This window comes from Monopterus albus, unplaced genomic scaffold (assembly GCF_001952655.1).
Source record: "Monopterus albus unplaced genomic scaffold, M_albus_1.0 scaffold51.1, whole genome shotgun sequence".
Classification (NCBI taxonomy): Eukaryota; Metazoa; Chordata; class Actinopteri; order Synbranchiformes; family Synbranchidae; genus Monopterus; species Monopterus albus.
Genome location: NW_018127931.1, coordinates 3729816 through 3744021, shown reverse-complemented (window position 1 = coordinate 3744021; position 14206 = coordinate 3729816). Strand labels below are relative to the sequence as shown.

The following is a 14206-nucleotide window of genomic DNA, read 5'->3' as shown; positions in this document are numbered from 1 at the left end:
GAATGTTAACACTCTGTTATAATTCTTTAGTATATTACTTGTGTGGTGTAGAAGAGAATTATTTATGTAGAGATACTGCTTGCAAACCAATGATGGTAAGATGATGTCATGGGGTAGGACTGGATAAGTCTGACTTCTTCCTACTCCATTCAAGCATGTACTGGGTATAAGCAAATTGATATTGGATTAGCATTTGTTGGATATGTGTAAAATTATGTGTTGACATATCAACTGTCTTTACATGCTTGAAAGAATAAATCAAATCAAATCAAATCAAGATGTCTTATGGGTAAAGTCACTAATATGTCCCATTAATTTTTAGCTCTAGCTCAAGTTTCCTTTATGTCTCATTAATGTCATCCCAGCAGAAGGGATTTTGATTTAAGCTATCCCAAAGTGACAAGTAAGACACTGTGGTTTGTGACCCTTCCTTGGTCAATGACTAATCTGGTGCGTGGTGGATAGGAATTTTGTTGTTCCCCCTTGGTCTCTTAATGCAGCAAAGGGGAAGTTATAAACTGTAGCAGGATGGAAGTGTTTTGGGTCAAAGGAAAGATGCCAGACCTGCTGTCACTGTTCCATGCTGGCAACAGTTATATGGACAGAGCAAGAGACAGAGATACAGATGAGAGGGACAAAACAAAATAGTTGCAAAGTGCACACTAGAAGAGTGCCTGAAAAGCAGTTATACATATGAAACACATTTTCTTGTACACAACAAACAGAGTGATACTCTCCTATCATAGTGATACCTGACAGCAGCCATGTTTGGTAAAGAGTAGTTACTGCCTGTTTGTTAGTGTATTTTTTTATGGATGGGAATGGTTTGACCTTTGTTTGACTGAACATGTATCCTTGGATCCCAGGAGGCACCATGTTGGCAGAAGTAACTCCAAGGAACACACACACACACACACACACACACACACACACACACACCACGCTTTGTTTTCAATACTTGTGGGGACTTTACATTAACTTACATTCATTTTATGTAGACTTATTCTAACCTCAACCATAACCACTACTTGCCAAACACCTACCCTCACCATAACCTTAAATCATGTTGCCACCCTAAAATTCATTGATTTTGGAAGATGGCCAAGTCCCCACAATGTAGGTGTGTTAAGAGGTTTCCAGTCCCCATAATGTAAGTAATACAAAGTCACACACACAGACATTCTCAAGTCTCACATATAATCTCATTGACAGCTCATATGAAAGGAAATTGAGTTTGATGCTCCAGTTGCTGCCAAGCTGCACTATTATAACCAAACATGGAGTGCCTTGAAAACACATGCACACACAGGAAGAGAGAAAGAAAAATGTTCTTTGATAATAAAATGTCATATTTAATTCCACCCAGGCAAATTAAGTTAGACCGACAGGAGTGTGTCTGAACAGAAGGTATAGTTTTACAATTTACTTCACATTGGAAGACCATTTACAACCAAATAGTGTAAATTATTTGTGAATGAGTGAGTGAATGAAAGATGAAAAGATCAAAGTATAAAGAGTGGGAGAGAAGAGTTGACTCTCGCAGGCAGCATTCCTCGTTCATGACTGTATATGGAGAAGGAATCAGACTCCATAAGACCCTACTAACACACACCCACAATGCACACACAATGCCCTCCCTCTGTGCCATTACTATACTACTAGTCAAGTAGTTATTGAGACAGCTCAATCAGACCATTTCATCTATTTCAGCTTCAGAGGATTTTTTTTCATGACAGTGTGTCTGAAAGAAAGGAAATTGAGTTTGATGCTCCAGTTGCTGCCAAGCTGCACTATTATAAGCAAAGATGGAGTCTGTCTGAAAGACACATTGTCGTGATCTGGCATGATCTGTGCCACCACATTAATCTCACATGTATTCAGTGTAAAAGACAGCTTTCAGTGTGATTGAAGTTTCCTGCATTTCTTTCTTTGCTTTACTTTTATTACACTTTGAGATAGTTTCAGTTTTAAGCATAGCTGTATAAAATCTAACAAATTTATACATTATTTCTATAAAGAATGTACAGTTCAGTACTTTACAAGGAAAACTAACTGATATTAAGGTTTGATGAAAAATTCAATTGTCAGGCTGTGATAGTAATACAGTATGTATATTTGCTGATTTGAGTTGAGAGGTAAAGAAAGAGAAGTCTGGCAAAATGGACTTTGATATGAGACTTTGAAATTGTCCTCTTAAGCAGTAGCTTGATGTTTTGGGAAGTATGTTTCTTACTGAGAGTTAGATGAGAAGATGTGATGATAAGTTCTATTTTGCATAGGCTTTGCCCTCTAAAAGCTGTTGATGTTGGGTTTATCCCCTCACGCGTGTGCAGTCCTTAAGTGATTTCTTTCACGCCCCCACTCAGGTCCACTGTTGCCATATAAAAGCCTGTGTGACCTGAGTTCTGCTCCCTCTTTTTCTTCAGCACTTCTAAAGAGCAATTCCTAAAGAGCAATGTTTAAAGAGCGAAGTTCCAGAACCAAGAATGCCGGACTCCAGCGTCACAACGCCATCACCATTTGCCCAGGCTGCAATATGGGCTTCATTCTGCCCAGTAACCTACACCCCCTCTGTTAGGCCTGCCTTGGTGCAGAGCACACCGAGCTGGCAGTTTTCCCCCGGGCTGCTTGCTTGCCCTCAGCAGAGAAGCTGTGGCGGGCTCATGTGTTTGCAGCCACCAGGGAACATGACCCTGACAATGACGGCAATTGGGCAAACTGAGGTGATGATCTCTCGGCAGACAACCCTCTGGAGTTCCTTGGAGTGATCAGTGCAGAAGGGCCCAAGTCCGTCGGCTCGCCTCCCACCATTGCTGGCTCCCCCGGCTCTCCCATCGACCCAACAGTCAATATGGATGCCAGCAGAGACGAGCAGTAAAATCACAAATCTAAGGCACTTTAAAGCAGTAAATGAAAGGAGCAAATAAAAATACAAATACAAAAAAAAATTACAAATATATGTTTTGAGCCCCTCATGAGGGTGCAGGGCATGACAGGCCTCAGTTTCCCCGCCGTCCCGCTGCTGGAGCCAAGCATCTCCTCCATCTTGCTCCCCAAGGTGGTGTTCTTTGGCAAGAGACAGCCTACTCCTCTGCTCCCACAGAACCAGGTCCCTGTCCACCTCTCAGACCATATTCACCAGTGCACATCCCAGCTAGCCATGGCAATCAACAACATGGCGCTTCTCTCCGCATCCGTCTCCTCCTTCGCTGTCCAGCCCTGGGCTCTCCCCACAGAGTCAGTGGAGGAAATTGGAAAAGCCATGGTGGCGACAATAAAGGCCTGAGCAACCATGATTCAGCACATGTGGCTGCACATGTCACAGATCCCAGAGCAGATCTGGAAGAGTCTCCTGGAGGGCTCCATCAGCCCCGATGGACTGTTTGGACTGTACCTCCAAAAGGACGTCACTCACATGCAGCAAGCATCCATTGAAGTGGAACGAGTGAGATGACTCACTTCATGGGGACGGTCATTCCCTCAGCCCCCTCGGTCTGACTGGCGCAACCACGGAGGACAGCACCACAGGCTGAGACAACCAGCAGCCACTGCTGCTGCTGCACCTCAGTGTGCTCCACCACCAAGCGCTGCACCTCCTTCCACCACGACCTTCAGACATGCTGCTCCACAGCACTCCCAAGCTGCTAGGCATGCAGCCTGCACGTGGACGAACTGCCTCCACTGAGCCCTCCCCCGAAAGCAATGATGACAGTGACGGGAGGCAGGAAGCATTGTGAATCACCAAAGACAATCAAACAATGGCCCTCTTTAGAGCCACTCACAAGTCCGTAAAGAGCAGTCTCCGGGCAGTTCTTTTTCTTTGTTTCTCAATCAACACTGGTGGGGAAATGTGTGTGTGGACAGACAAACAAGCTGTCCCCTCGCACACGCTGTGCCAGGGGACACACTGAACACAAGTCGTCCTCCCCCACCATTCACACATTCACCAGACCCACAACAGCAGACTCAGCGACACTTCCGCCATCCCTCTGCAGCCTTCCCACCCATTGGTGCATGTGAGTGGTGGTTTTTCTCCCACACGTGATGGAGACGGCGATGCTCTGCTCAGGGCCCTCTCCACGGCACTTTTGCCACTGCCCTCCCATGGGTTATGACAAGCAAACACTCAGCTCTCACAACAGCAGAGAGGGTGCTTCAATGGCGGGTGACAATGTCCACAGACACCCCACAAATGAGTGCTCGTCCACTTTCAGAGTGCTACCCCACATGGTGAGAGTGACTGTCCATGAACAGCTGTATGGACAAGCTGATACACGGGTACACTCTGCAATTCTCTAGGCATCCCCCTGCTTTCAGTGGGATGTTGGAGATGGTAATGCTGTTGCCAGCAGACTTAGAACTGCAAGAGCTGTTGATAAAAAAAAAAAAGATGGATCCATCAGGAGTACAAGGGTTTCTAATCGCACTACTTTCTTGTTCCCAAGAAGTCAGGCAAAATAAGGCCCATCCTCGACTTGTCCCTCTTCAACAAATACATAGTGTAGAGGCCATTTCACATGCTCACCATAAAGTAGGTGCTGGAGTGTGTATGTCTGGCCGGCTGGTTCATATCCATCTACTTAAAAGACGCATACTTTTATATTCCCATCATCCCCAAACACAGAAAATTCCTGCGCTTCTCTTTCCAAGGCATGTAGTTCCAATACAACCGAATGCCCTTTGGTTATTCTCCTGTCCCCTGCACATTCTCCAAGTGCGTGTAGATGGTGTTGGAACCGTTGCGCAGGAAGGGAATCGGTCCTTTTTATCTGGACGTTCTGATTCTGATGTCACCCTCCAGACAGCGGGCTGCGTCAAACATGGCGAAGCTGGTCCAACACCTGACCCAGCTGGGTTTTGCAGTAAACTGGAAAAAGAGTTTGCCACTAATGTGTCAGACAGTCATTTATCTGGGGGTACAGCTAGACTCCTTCAGCATAAGGGCGAAACTGTCATCTGCCAGGCAGGAGGCACTTTTGTCCCTCTTGCAGTGCTTCATTCCCCGCACAACAGTGACAGCCCTGTCTGTGATGCGCTTACTAGGCACAATGTCAGCCAGCCATAAGATGGTCCCTCTTGATCTCCTCCACATGAGAAAGCTCCAGAGGTGGTCACACCACACATATAAGTGTTCACAGATGCGTTTCTGCTTGGGTGGGGAGGTACGTACCTGTCGCAGGCTGTTGGGGGAAGTGGCAGCAGATCATGTTCCCTCATATAAGCTGTCTGGAGCTGGCCCACGGTGCTGAAGGTGCTGAAGCATTTTGCACTGAGCCTGGTGTGGTCAGACAACACAACAGCCATCGCATACATCAACCGATACAGTGGTGTTCACTCTGCCTGCTTGGTGGAAATAGCACGGAGTCTCCTACTCTGGGCTCAATGGAGCCTGCACTCTATCAGAGCCGTGCACACTCTGGGCGAGCAGAACTGTGCCGTGGATTTAATGTCATGAGGCGGGCCTCAGCCAAGCGAGTGTAAACTGAGTCAGTCCCTCATACAAGCACTGTGGGACAGGTGCAGCTGTGCAGTGGTGGACTTGTTTGCAATTTGCAAGAACATGCAGTGCTTGGTTCTTGATGAGTGCCCGAGACAAGCCTCTGCTAGGGGTCAACGTCTTCACTCATCACCCCTGGCCCAGAGGTCTCCTTTATGCCTTCCCTCCTGTCCTACTGATCCCGCGCCTCTACTCACATGCACAGGACGAACAGTTGCTCATCATCCTGATAGCCCCAGAGTGCATGGGCGCAGCATGGTTTCCAACACTGGTGCAGCTACTGTCGGGTGAGCCATGGCAGCTCCCATGGCACAGGGACATGCTCTCCCTGCTGGACGGCATGATTCAACACTATGGCATGATAGGGACGCGCCTGCAGGCTTTACCCCTGAACAGGAGTGACTGGAGAGCATAGGCCTTCTTCCAGCGGTTGTGCATATGATTCAGAATGCAAGAGCCCCATCAACGACGGCTTCTTATGTGGCAAAATGGTCTGCTTTTCAGCGGTGGTGCATGGAGAGAGGCACAGCCCCCACGTCATGCCCACTGGCCCAGGTGCTGGTTTTCTTGCAGACCCTGGTAGACAAAAACCTGGTTCTGTCTACTGTGAAAGCCTACACTCCAGACATTTTGTCCTGTCATGACGGTGAGAGATCTGTGTTTGCGCACCCACTGGCAAAACGCTTCCTGAGAGGATTGGGCAGAGAGCAGCCGTACATGTTCACTGGGCACCCTTCCCTGCACTTATTCTCATCTGATAAACATAACGGCCATCCCTACCTCTTACAGTGGCAGTCAGGTTCTATATGGGGTGTGATTGTGCATGCTTATCAGACAAGGCCTGTTGTGGGAGAGGGGGTGTTGTACTTGGGCTGCTATTGCGAGATATGACGACGGGCTGTGATGTTGTTTATAATGCTCTTGGGCGGCAGTGAGCCCATGGGGCTCACTGACTGCATCCTGCCGTGCTATTATCCTATACAAAGCCTATACAAAATAGAATGATGGTTACATACAGTAACCCAAGCCTCTATGAGTATAGGCATAGCCCTCTAAGCTTGCAACCCCGCTAATTCTAAATCCGCCAGCTGAAGAAAAAGCGCTGGCATAGGGAGAAGAGCTCAGGTCACACAGGCTTTTATACACACAGCTGACCTGAGTGGGATCAGCCCAGTGCAGGGCACAGGGCGTGAAAGAAATGTCTTCAGAACTGTGCATGTGTGATGGATAAACCCAATAGCGACAGCTTAAAAATGTCCAGGAAAACCCCTGCCAGTTGGTCAGCACATAGCTTCAAAACCTGGCCTGGCACCGTGTCTGGTCCTGCGGCTTTGTTGGTGTTGATCCTCCTCAGGGTGAAACTCACCTGGTGTAGCTGCAAGACAAGAGGCCGGTGCTGTTCCTCGAGCTGAGGGAGATGTACAGTTCCTCTGCTGCCAGGTGTATCAAAGCATGCAAAGAAACTATTCAGAGTGTCAGGGAGAGTGGGATCATGGCTGACCTGCTGATTGTTGCCTCTGTAGTCTGTTATTGCTTTGATGCCTCTCCACATACTCTGTGTGTTGTTATTCATAAAGTGCTCCTCAATGCGCTGTTTGTACCTGTGTTTGGCCAGCTGGATGCCCTTCTTTAGTTCTTTCCGGGCCCTGCTATAGGCCAGCCTGTCACCTGATCTAAAGGCAGCATCCCGAGCTTTGAGCAGAGGTGACACTGTACTGTCCAGCCATGGTTTCTGGTTTGGAAAAACCCTGATGGACTTTGTAGGTAGGACAGCATCAGTACAGAACTGCACATAGTCCAGAACAGCTGATGTATAAGCCTCCAAGTCTGAGCCCTCTTTGAACACCCCCCAATTAGTATGCTCAAAACAGTCCTATAATGCTGAAGAAGCCTCCTCCATCCACACCTTAACTGTTTTGGTGATTGGTTTTGTCCTGCAGATCAGAAGTTTATATGCTGGAATCAGCTCCACAGAGATGTGATCTGACAGGCGCAAGTGTGGACCAGCTATGGACTTGTATGCTCCTGGGATGTTGTAATAAACTTGATCCAGGATATTATTGTCCCTGGTTGGAAAATTGATAAATCTGTAGAATTTGGGAAACACTGCTTTAAGTTCCACACAACTAAAGTCTCCAGCTACAATCACAGCTGCTTCTGTGTTTTTATTCATTTGACTGCTGATCAGGCGGTACAGCTCCTCCAGCACTAGCTTAGCGTTAGCTCGCACTGGTACATAGGCGCCTACAATCAGGATTGAGCAAAACCCTTTCACCATTTTAAAAGGTCTGCATTTCACTGCCAGATATTCCAAGTCGGGGGAGCAGTGTGTTTCAATGATGCTCATAGCTGTGCACCAGAAGTTGTGGATGTACAGCGCCAGACCTCCACCATCTCTCGATTTAGCAGATGCTACAGTCCTGTCTGCTCAAAACAAAGAGCATCCCTCCAGCTCCACCGCAGCATCCGCAATGTTGTCATCCAACCAGGTTTCAGTTATAATCACCACACAGCTGTCCATCCTCCGTCAGACAATCCGCAGCCGAACCTCGTCTATTTTGTTGGTTAGTGACCTGGCGTTTGTGAGGAAGAGACTAAGGAGTGCCAGCCTGTGTGGGTTAGCATGTAGCCTAGCGCACAGGCACTGGTGGAATAAAGTTCAGCTTCGTGGATGCATAAAGTTTGTATTGCTTCCCAATAATAAGTAGTTCAGCTCTTCCATACTGGATGGTGTCTTCAGAAAACTGTGGTGACAATAAAAACACAAACAAAAGTACAAAAAACAAAAAGCTGAGAGCCCGGAGCCACTGCGTGCATACACGCCACGATGTTTTTAGTAGTCCATGAAGACATTGCAGGTGGTCCTTGACTATGCATTCAATAATGTAGTTTTACTGTGGGAAGCAATTTCCATAAAGTAACACATTTCTATGTCTTACTTATTGTTTGAATAATCAAATGTATGCAAATATACAGTATAATATTTAGAAAAGCTCAGGTCTCTTTCAGAATTAAAATAGTACCCTTCTGGTCTATCCACCACACAAAAGTGGTCCTCACATTGCTTTTTAGTCACAGTAATGGTCTCTGGCTCACAATCATTTGAAAAACCCTGCTTTATGGAATTCAGATCAGGCGACTTGGCTGGCTAAACAAGCATAGTAATATTATGGTCAGCATAGCAGTTATTTGGTAGTTTTGGCACTGTGGGCAGGTGCTAATTAGCCAAAATGGAGCAGAAATGTCTTTTGAATGGCAAGTTTAGCTTCAAAGCCCTGCTAGATGGTTCTCTCAAAAAGACCAAAGTTATTTACATTTACTGTCGATGTGAATTGAATTACCACTAGAGTACATCAAGTCTCAAATAACACTAGCTGGCCAAGCACACAGCTGATGGAGAGAGCCTTCCTCACCCTCATCAAAAGCAGACTACACTGGATAGTTTGCAACAGAGACACCTGGACAACTCTACAAGCAACAAACTTTCAGCAGGGATAGCTAAATGGGTGGCTACAGCTTGCAGGCCAATTAACATTGTGAAGAGCAAGGGTCAGGTTGAAATTATTTGCATAAGAGCCACCTCTGTAGCCAATATACACAATTTGTATGAAGATGAGAAAACTAAAATGGAGGAGGCGTTAGGACATACAAACAAGGTTGCGCTTACCAGAGACTACTGGTAATCACAGTTACCTTGGGGTCCATTTAAGATACATTTAGAACCAGTGGTGGAAGAAGTATTCAGATGCTTTTTGACTGTTCTTTTATACTTCTATATGCGCATGACTGCAACAAAATACATAAATCTTAAAGTGGAACATAAGTTGAGACCCTGTAGTACTGCCACAGGTTGCTACATGATCTCTATTGATGCACCACCAGCACCAAACCTGTAGTCTGTGCACTTAATAAAGAGTCCTGAATGTCCTAAACACAAGAGCTGTTCACGCAGCTGGCTTGGTTACAAATAGCTGCTGCTTCATGCTATTCGTGGGCATGCATGTGTGTGTATGCTTGTGTTGTACCAGATGAGACCACATCCTCAGTCTGCCAAGTCAAATACATTTTTGTGCAGTTGTGTTTTATCTGAAAGGTCTGCCTGTTTGCCACAAAATATCTTCCTCGCTTTTGTCTTATCATTTCACATTTGTTTTTTCAGTTTCTTTCTGCTTCCTCTCTTAAGCTTAAATCTTTCCTTTTATTCTTCTGCCTTTGTTTCTTTCATTGTTGCTCTCTGTTGTCATTTTAAATGTGGACCTTTAGCTCTACATGTGGTTCAGGTTTTCTGCTGTTTTTAGGTTTGTTTTGTTTTGTTTTTACCAGCACTATAAATAATTTATTGCAAAAAAAACATGTTAAGATTTCCTAATAAAGTTTATAACACTTTGGGTCGGGTCCCACACTGAGTGGCAGAGTAATACAGTATATTTTAATAGGGCAAGGCCTCATCCAGGTCAAGATAAATCAGATTTGATCACAGAAATTGAAGAGCTGAGATGCTGCACTTCCCTGTGATCATACTCCTTCATGTATATGTTGATTATGTTTAACCATCTTACTGCTCATGCTAACTACCTCTTTACGGACTTGTGAGTGATTCCAAACAATGCCCATTTAGATTTTTTTGAACACACCAGGCATGAAACAATATAAAAATAAATTTGAATTACTTCTTTTTTAGCATCCATAATATATGAATGTTGTTTTGTTCCAGGTACAAAGACTACAGGGAACCCCCCTGGTCTCCAGAACCATACCAGCTCACCAAACAGTACTGGTGTGTCCTCGCTTCAAGATTGGCTTTTGTCATACTGTTCCAGGTATGAGCTCATTGCATTTTTAATTTTGTTTATGAGCAGATGCTAGTGTCAATCAGAATGCTTAAAAGTAAGGAAAACCCAACAAACCCACCCTTGATACAATGGGGACAAGCCACAAGAGAGGCGGCTATCAATGTTGCCCTCACCCTGGAAGGTAAGACACTGCAGACCCTCACTGACCTCCAGCCTAGGGAACGGTTCGACTGGCCAGCCATAGAGAGAGTGTTGCAGCACTGGTTTGGCCAGTGGGTCCCAGCTGACTACACCTGGGACAAGCTGAGCAGCCACTGTTGCAGAGAGACACAGACACTGAGCACCTATGCCACTGACCTGCACCTCTACACATGGTGTGGGTAGCCGATGTTTGACGATACCGTGTGGGAAAAGTTTACTCTCCAGCGTTTCATCCAAGGGCTCTGGCTGGAGCAGCTCCAAGAGCACATCCGTGTCTATGCACCACCCTGACTGCAGCCCTGGCCAAGGCACAGTGAGTCAAGCACATGCTGTGTTCCTCCAGGCTGAAACACTGGGTGAGGCAGATGGAACTTGAGGGGACCAGTGAGGAGGAGGAGGCAGCCTGCCAGACCGCCCCCGCACTTCACCACACCATAAGGGAAGGTATGTGGGGAACTGCTGCACCAGCCAAGGGGCTCACACCACCAGCTGAGCGGCCATCACCGCCAGCTGTGGACCTGCCAAGGGGTCACTGCCAACAGCTGAGGGGCCCACATCACCACCAGACAGAGGGGCCTATGTTTCCTCCAGCCAAGGGGTCCACACCACCAGCTGAGGGTCAATTAATCGGGGGCCAAAGCAACCAGCCAGGTGGGCCAGCAACATCACCACCAACCGGGGAGGTGTCTGGCAAAATCAAACAAGCTGTTAAGGACCTGTTCGAGAGGAGCTGCAAAGAGTTGGAGGCAGACCAGAGACATCCACTGAGAGAGCAGCTGAAGGTGTTTGTGGAAATCATTGTGGCCAGAGATGAGGACTGTATGCATCCTAACCTGGTGCAGCACAACATTGACACTGGCAACAGGCACCCTGTCTTCCTCCACCCATGGTACCTCCCACTCGCCAAGCAAGCTGCAGCAGAACTGATGATTAAAGAGATGCTGGGGGTGGGCATCATTGAGCCATCCAGCAGCCCTTGGGGAGCAGCTGTTATGGTCCAGAAGAAAGACTGGTTGGAGGCCCTGTGTCAACTACCGCAAAGTTAATGAGGTCACTGGCAAGGACTCATACCTACTATCATGCATCAATGACCCCCTGGACAACATCGCTAGGTCCTGCTGGTTTAGCTCCCTCAATCTGCACAGTGACTACTGGCAGGTAGAGTTAATGCCAGAAGCATGGTCCAAGACTGTCTTCTCCATTGGCCAGTGACTGTTGCAGTTCAAGGTAATACATTTTGGCCTCTGCAATGCCCCAGCCACCTTTGAATGCCTCATGGAGCAGGTCCTGGCTGATATCTCCCAGAGCCAGTGTGTGGTCTACTTGGATGACCTTCTCATCTGCACTGCGGACTTTGAGGTCACCCTGGCCAACCTGAGGGACGTCTTCTATGGCTGGGCTATGACTGCACTTCAAGAAATTCTGCCTACTTCAGCACGAGACATCCTTCCTGGGCCATGTCATCAGCACAGTGGAAGTAGCCACTGACCCAGCCAAGGTAGCAGCAGTGAAGGACTGGCCTGTTCCTCACAATGTCAGGGATCTGTGGAGCTTCCTGGGGCTAGCTTCCTTCAACTGATGGTTTGTCTGGGGTTTTGCTGGCATTGCCAGCCCACTCCACTGGCTGACACAGAATGGCCATGTGTTCCATTGGGGAGAGAACTGCACCACTGCTTTTTCGCAGCTCTGGACAGCACTCATCGAGGCCCCTGTGCTTGTCTACCCAGACCTCCAGTCGCCTTTTAGTCTGGACACTGATGCCAGCAGCACAGGCACTGGGGTTGTGCTGTCCCAAGAGGGAGAGAGCATGTTGTGCTGATGATGACTGGAGCCTTGGTGACCTCCAGCAGCTTCAGTGCCACCAGAGCCAGGACCCTGTCCTCAACCTTGACCAGGTTTTGGAGGGGGCCGGCCAGCGGCCAGCATGTATGGCATTTTCTGCTTTGGACACAGAGACTAAACCCCTCTACTCCCAGTGGCCCAGCCTAGTCACCCAGCATGGTTTCTTCTATTTCTGCTGGTGGGACCCCACACCCCACTATGATATCCTGCTGCTCCTGGTGCCTCATCAGCTCTGTCAGGAAGTCCCCCAGTTGGTCCATGGCTTGATGGAGGCAGGCCACTTTGGCATCAGAAAGACTTTACACTGGCTGTGGTCCCGCTTCTTCAGACTGGGTTGTCACTAGGACATAGAGCTACACATGGGACTGCTATAACACCTCCGTGACTAGAACACCACCATGACTGCAGAATGCCTAGTCAACGAGATGTTCTATGATTTGGTGTGCTCAAGGAGCTGCACAGTGACCAGGGGTGGAACTTTGAGGCTGAGGTGTTTGGCAAAGTCTGTCGGCTGCTAGGCGTAAGAAAGACTCAGACTATGCCATTGCACCCCCAGAGTCACTGGTGGTGGAGCAGTTCAACCACACGCTGGCCACCCAGTTCACAATCCCGACCAGCTGCCGGCAGCGGAGCTGGGAACTGTACCTGCCTCTGGTCCTGTGGGCATACCGGACTACTGTCCAGGAGTGTTCCAAGTGCACCCCTGCCTCCACTCATGTTTGGGCATGAGCTCCATACTCTGGTGGACTTGGTGTCCAGAGCCTGACTGGCCAGGTAGGTTGTGTTTTTACTATGGTTACCACCTTTGGGATTGACTCAAGGAGGTTTATGAACTGACCCGACAGGCCCTAATGGAAGTGGAGGTTCACCAGAAGTGGGTCTATGATGTCTGCTGCAAGGGAGAGGACTTTGTCCCGGGTGCACTGGTGTGGGTGTACAGTCTGGTGCTCCAATCGCACCACACCAGCCCTTGGCTTTGCCTGAGGGGGGGCCCCAGACCCCTCTTCGCCCACCGGAAGCAACCAGGGTTACTCTAGCACAAGCCCCCCAGTGCCTGCAAGACTTTGTTATGACTTTATGGGTTACCAGGGACAGTAACCAATCAGGTGGGGGCTGTGTGGCACTGGGATAGCAGAGAGAGACTTAACGGGATGTTCCATAATGCCTGGGGTGGTGTGTATATAGTTTGGGGGATTTTTGCCATGGTTGTTCTGAGAGAGTGTTCTGTTACTGTGTGGTTGCATTTTGTGTGTGTAGAAATAAAACAGGAAAAATACAAGTCCTGGTCTCCAGACCCTTGTTCAACCAGCAAATGGTACAATACTTTTAATAATGGCAATTTGCCAAAAGATAAATAAATGTAACCTACAAACAATGGTCAAGTTATACTGTAGCTCATGTTGTGCTATAATTTTTTTAACATTATTAGTGATTATAATTTCCCATTGACATAGTTTATGTACAGTGCAGTTCATCTACATTTGCATTGAAAACCTGTGTATATACAGAATCTGTTCTAGATCCATCATTCCTTATAATCAAGGATTATAAGGAATCCTTGAAACATATTTTGTACCACCTTCATATACATCTATCTCTCTTCTTGTCTCCCTCGTCCAGAACCTGGTGATGTTTCTTAGCCTGTTGGTTGAATGGGTCATCCCCGACGTCCCCAGAACTATCATGGAGCAGCTCAAACGGGAAAAGAAGCTCTTGGTTGACGTGTTCCTACAGGAAGAGAAGGAAAAATTGCAGCTCATTCAGAGCCTGTTTTCCAAGGACAACCCCCTCCAGACAGCCAACTTGCCCTCAGGCCCAGGCTTCCCCATCCCAGGCCACTCTAGTGCTCTAGCCACAGGCCTTGCACAGGCAT

General features: G+C 47.6%; 1 protein-coding gene across 1 annotated transcript in view; it reads left to right on the top strand.

Moving 5' to 3' along the window:
* ano2b (anoctamin 2b) overlaps positions 1-14206 on the top strand; it is a 190450-nt gene that overhangs the window by 136572 nt on the left and 39672 nt on the right. The window contains exons 25-26 of the mRNA XM_020601528.1: positions 10212-10317; positions 13954-14202. Of these exons, the coding sequence (XP_020457184.1) occupies positions 10212-10317; positions 13954-14202 (355 nt within the window). The remainder of the gene's footprint in view (positions 1-10211; positions 10318-13953; positions 14203-14206) is intronic.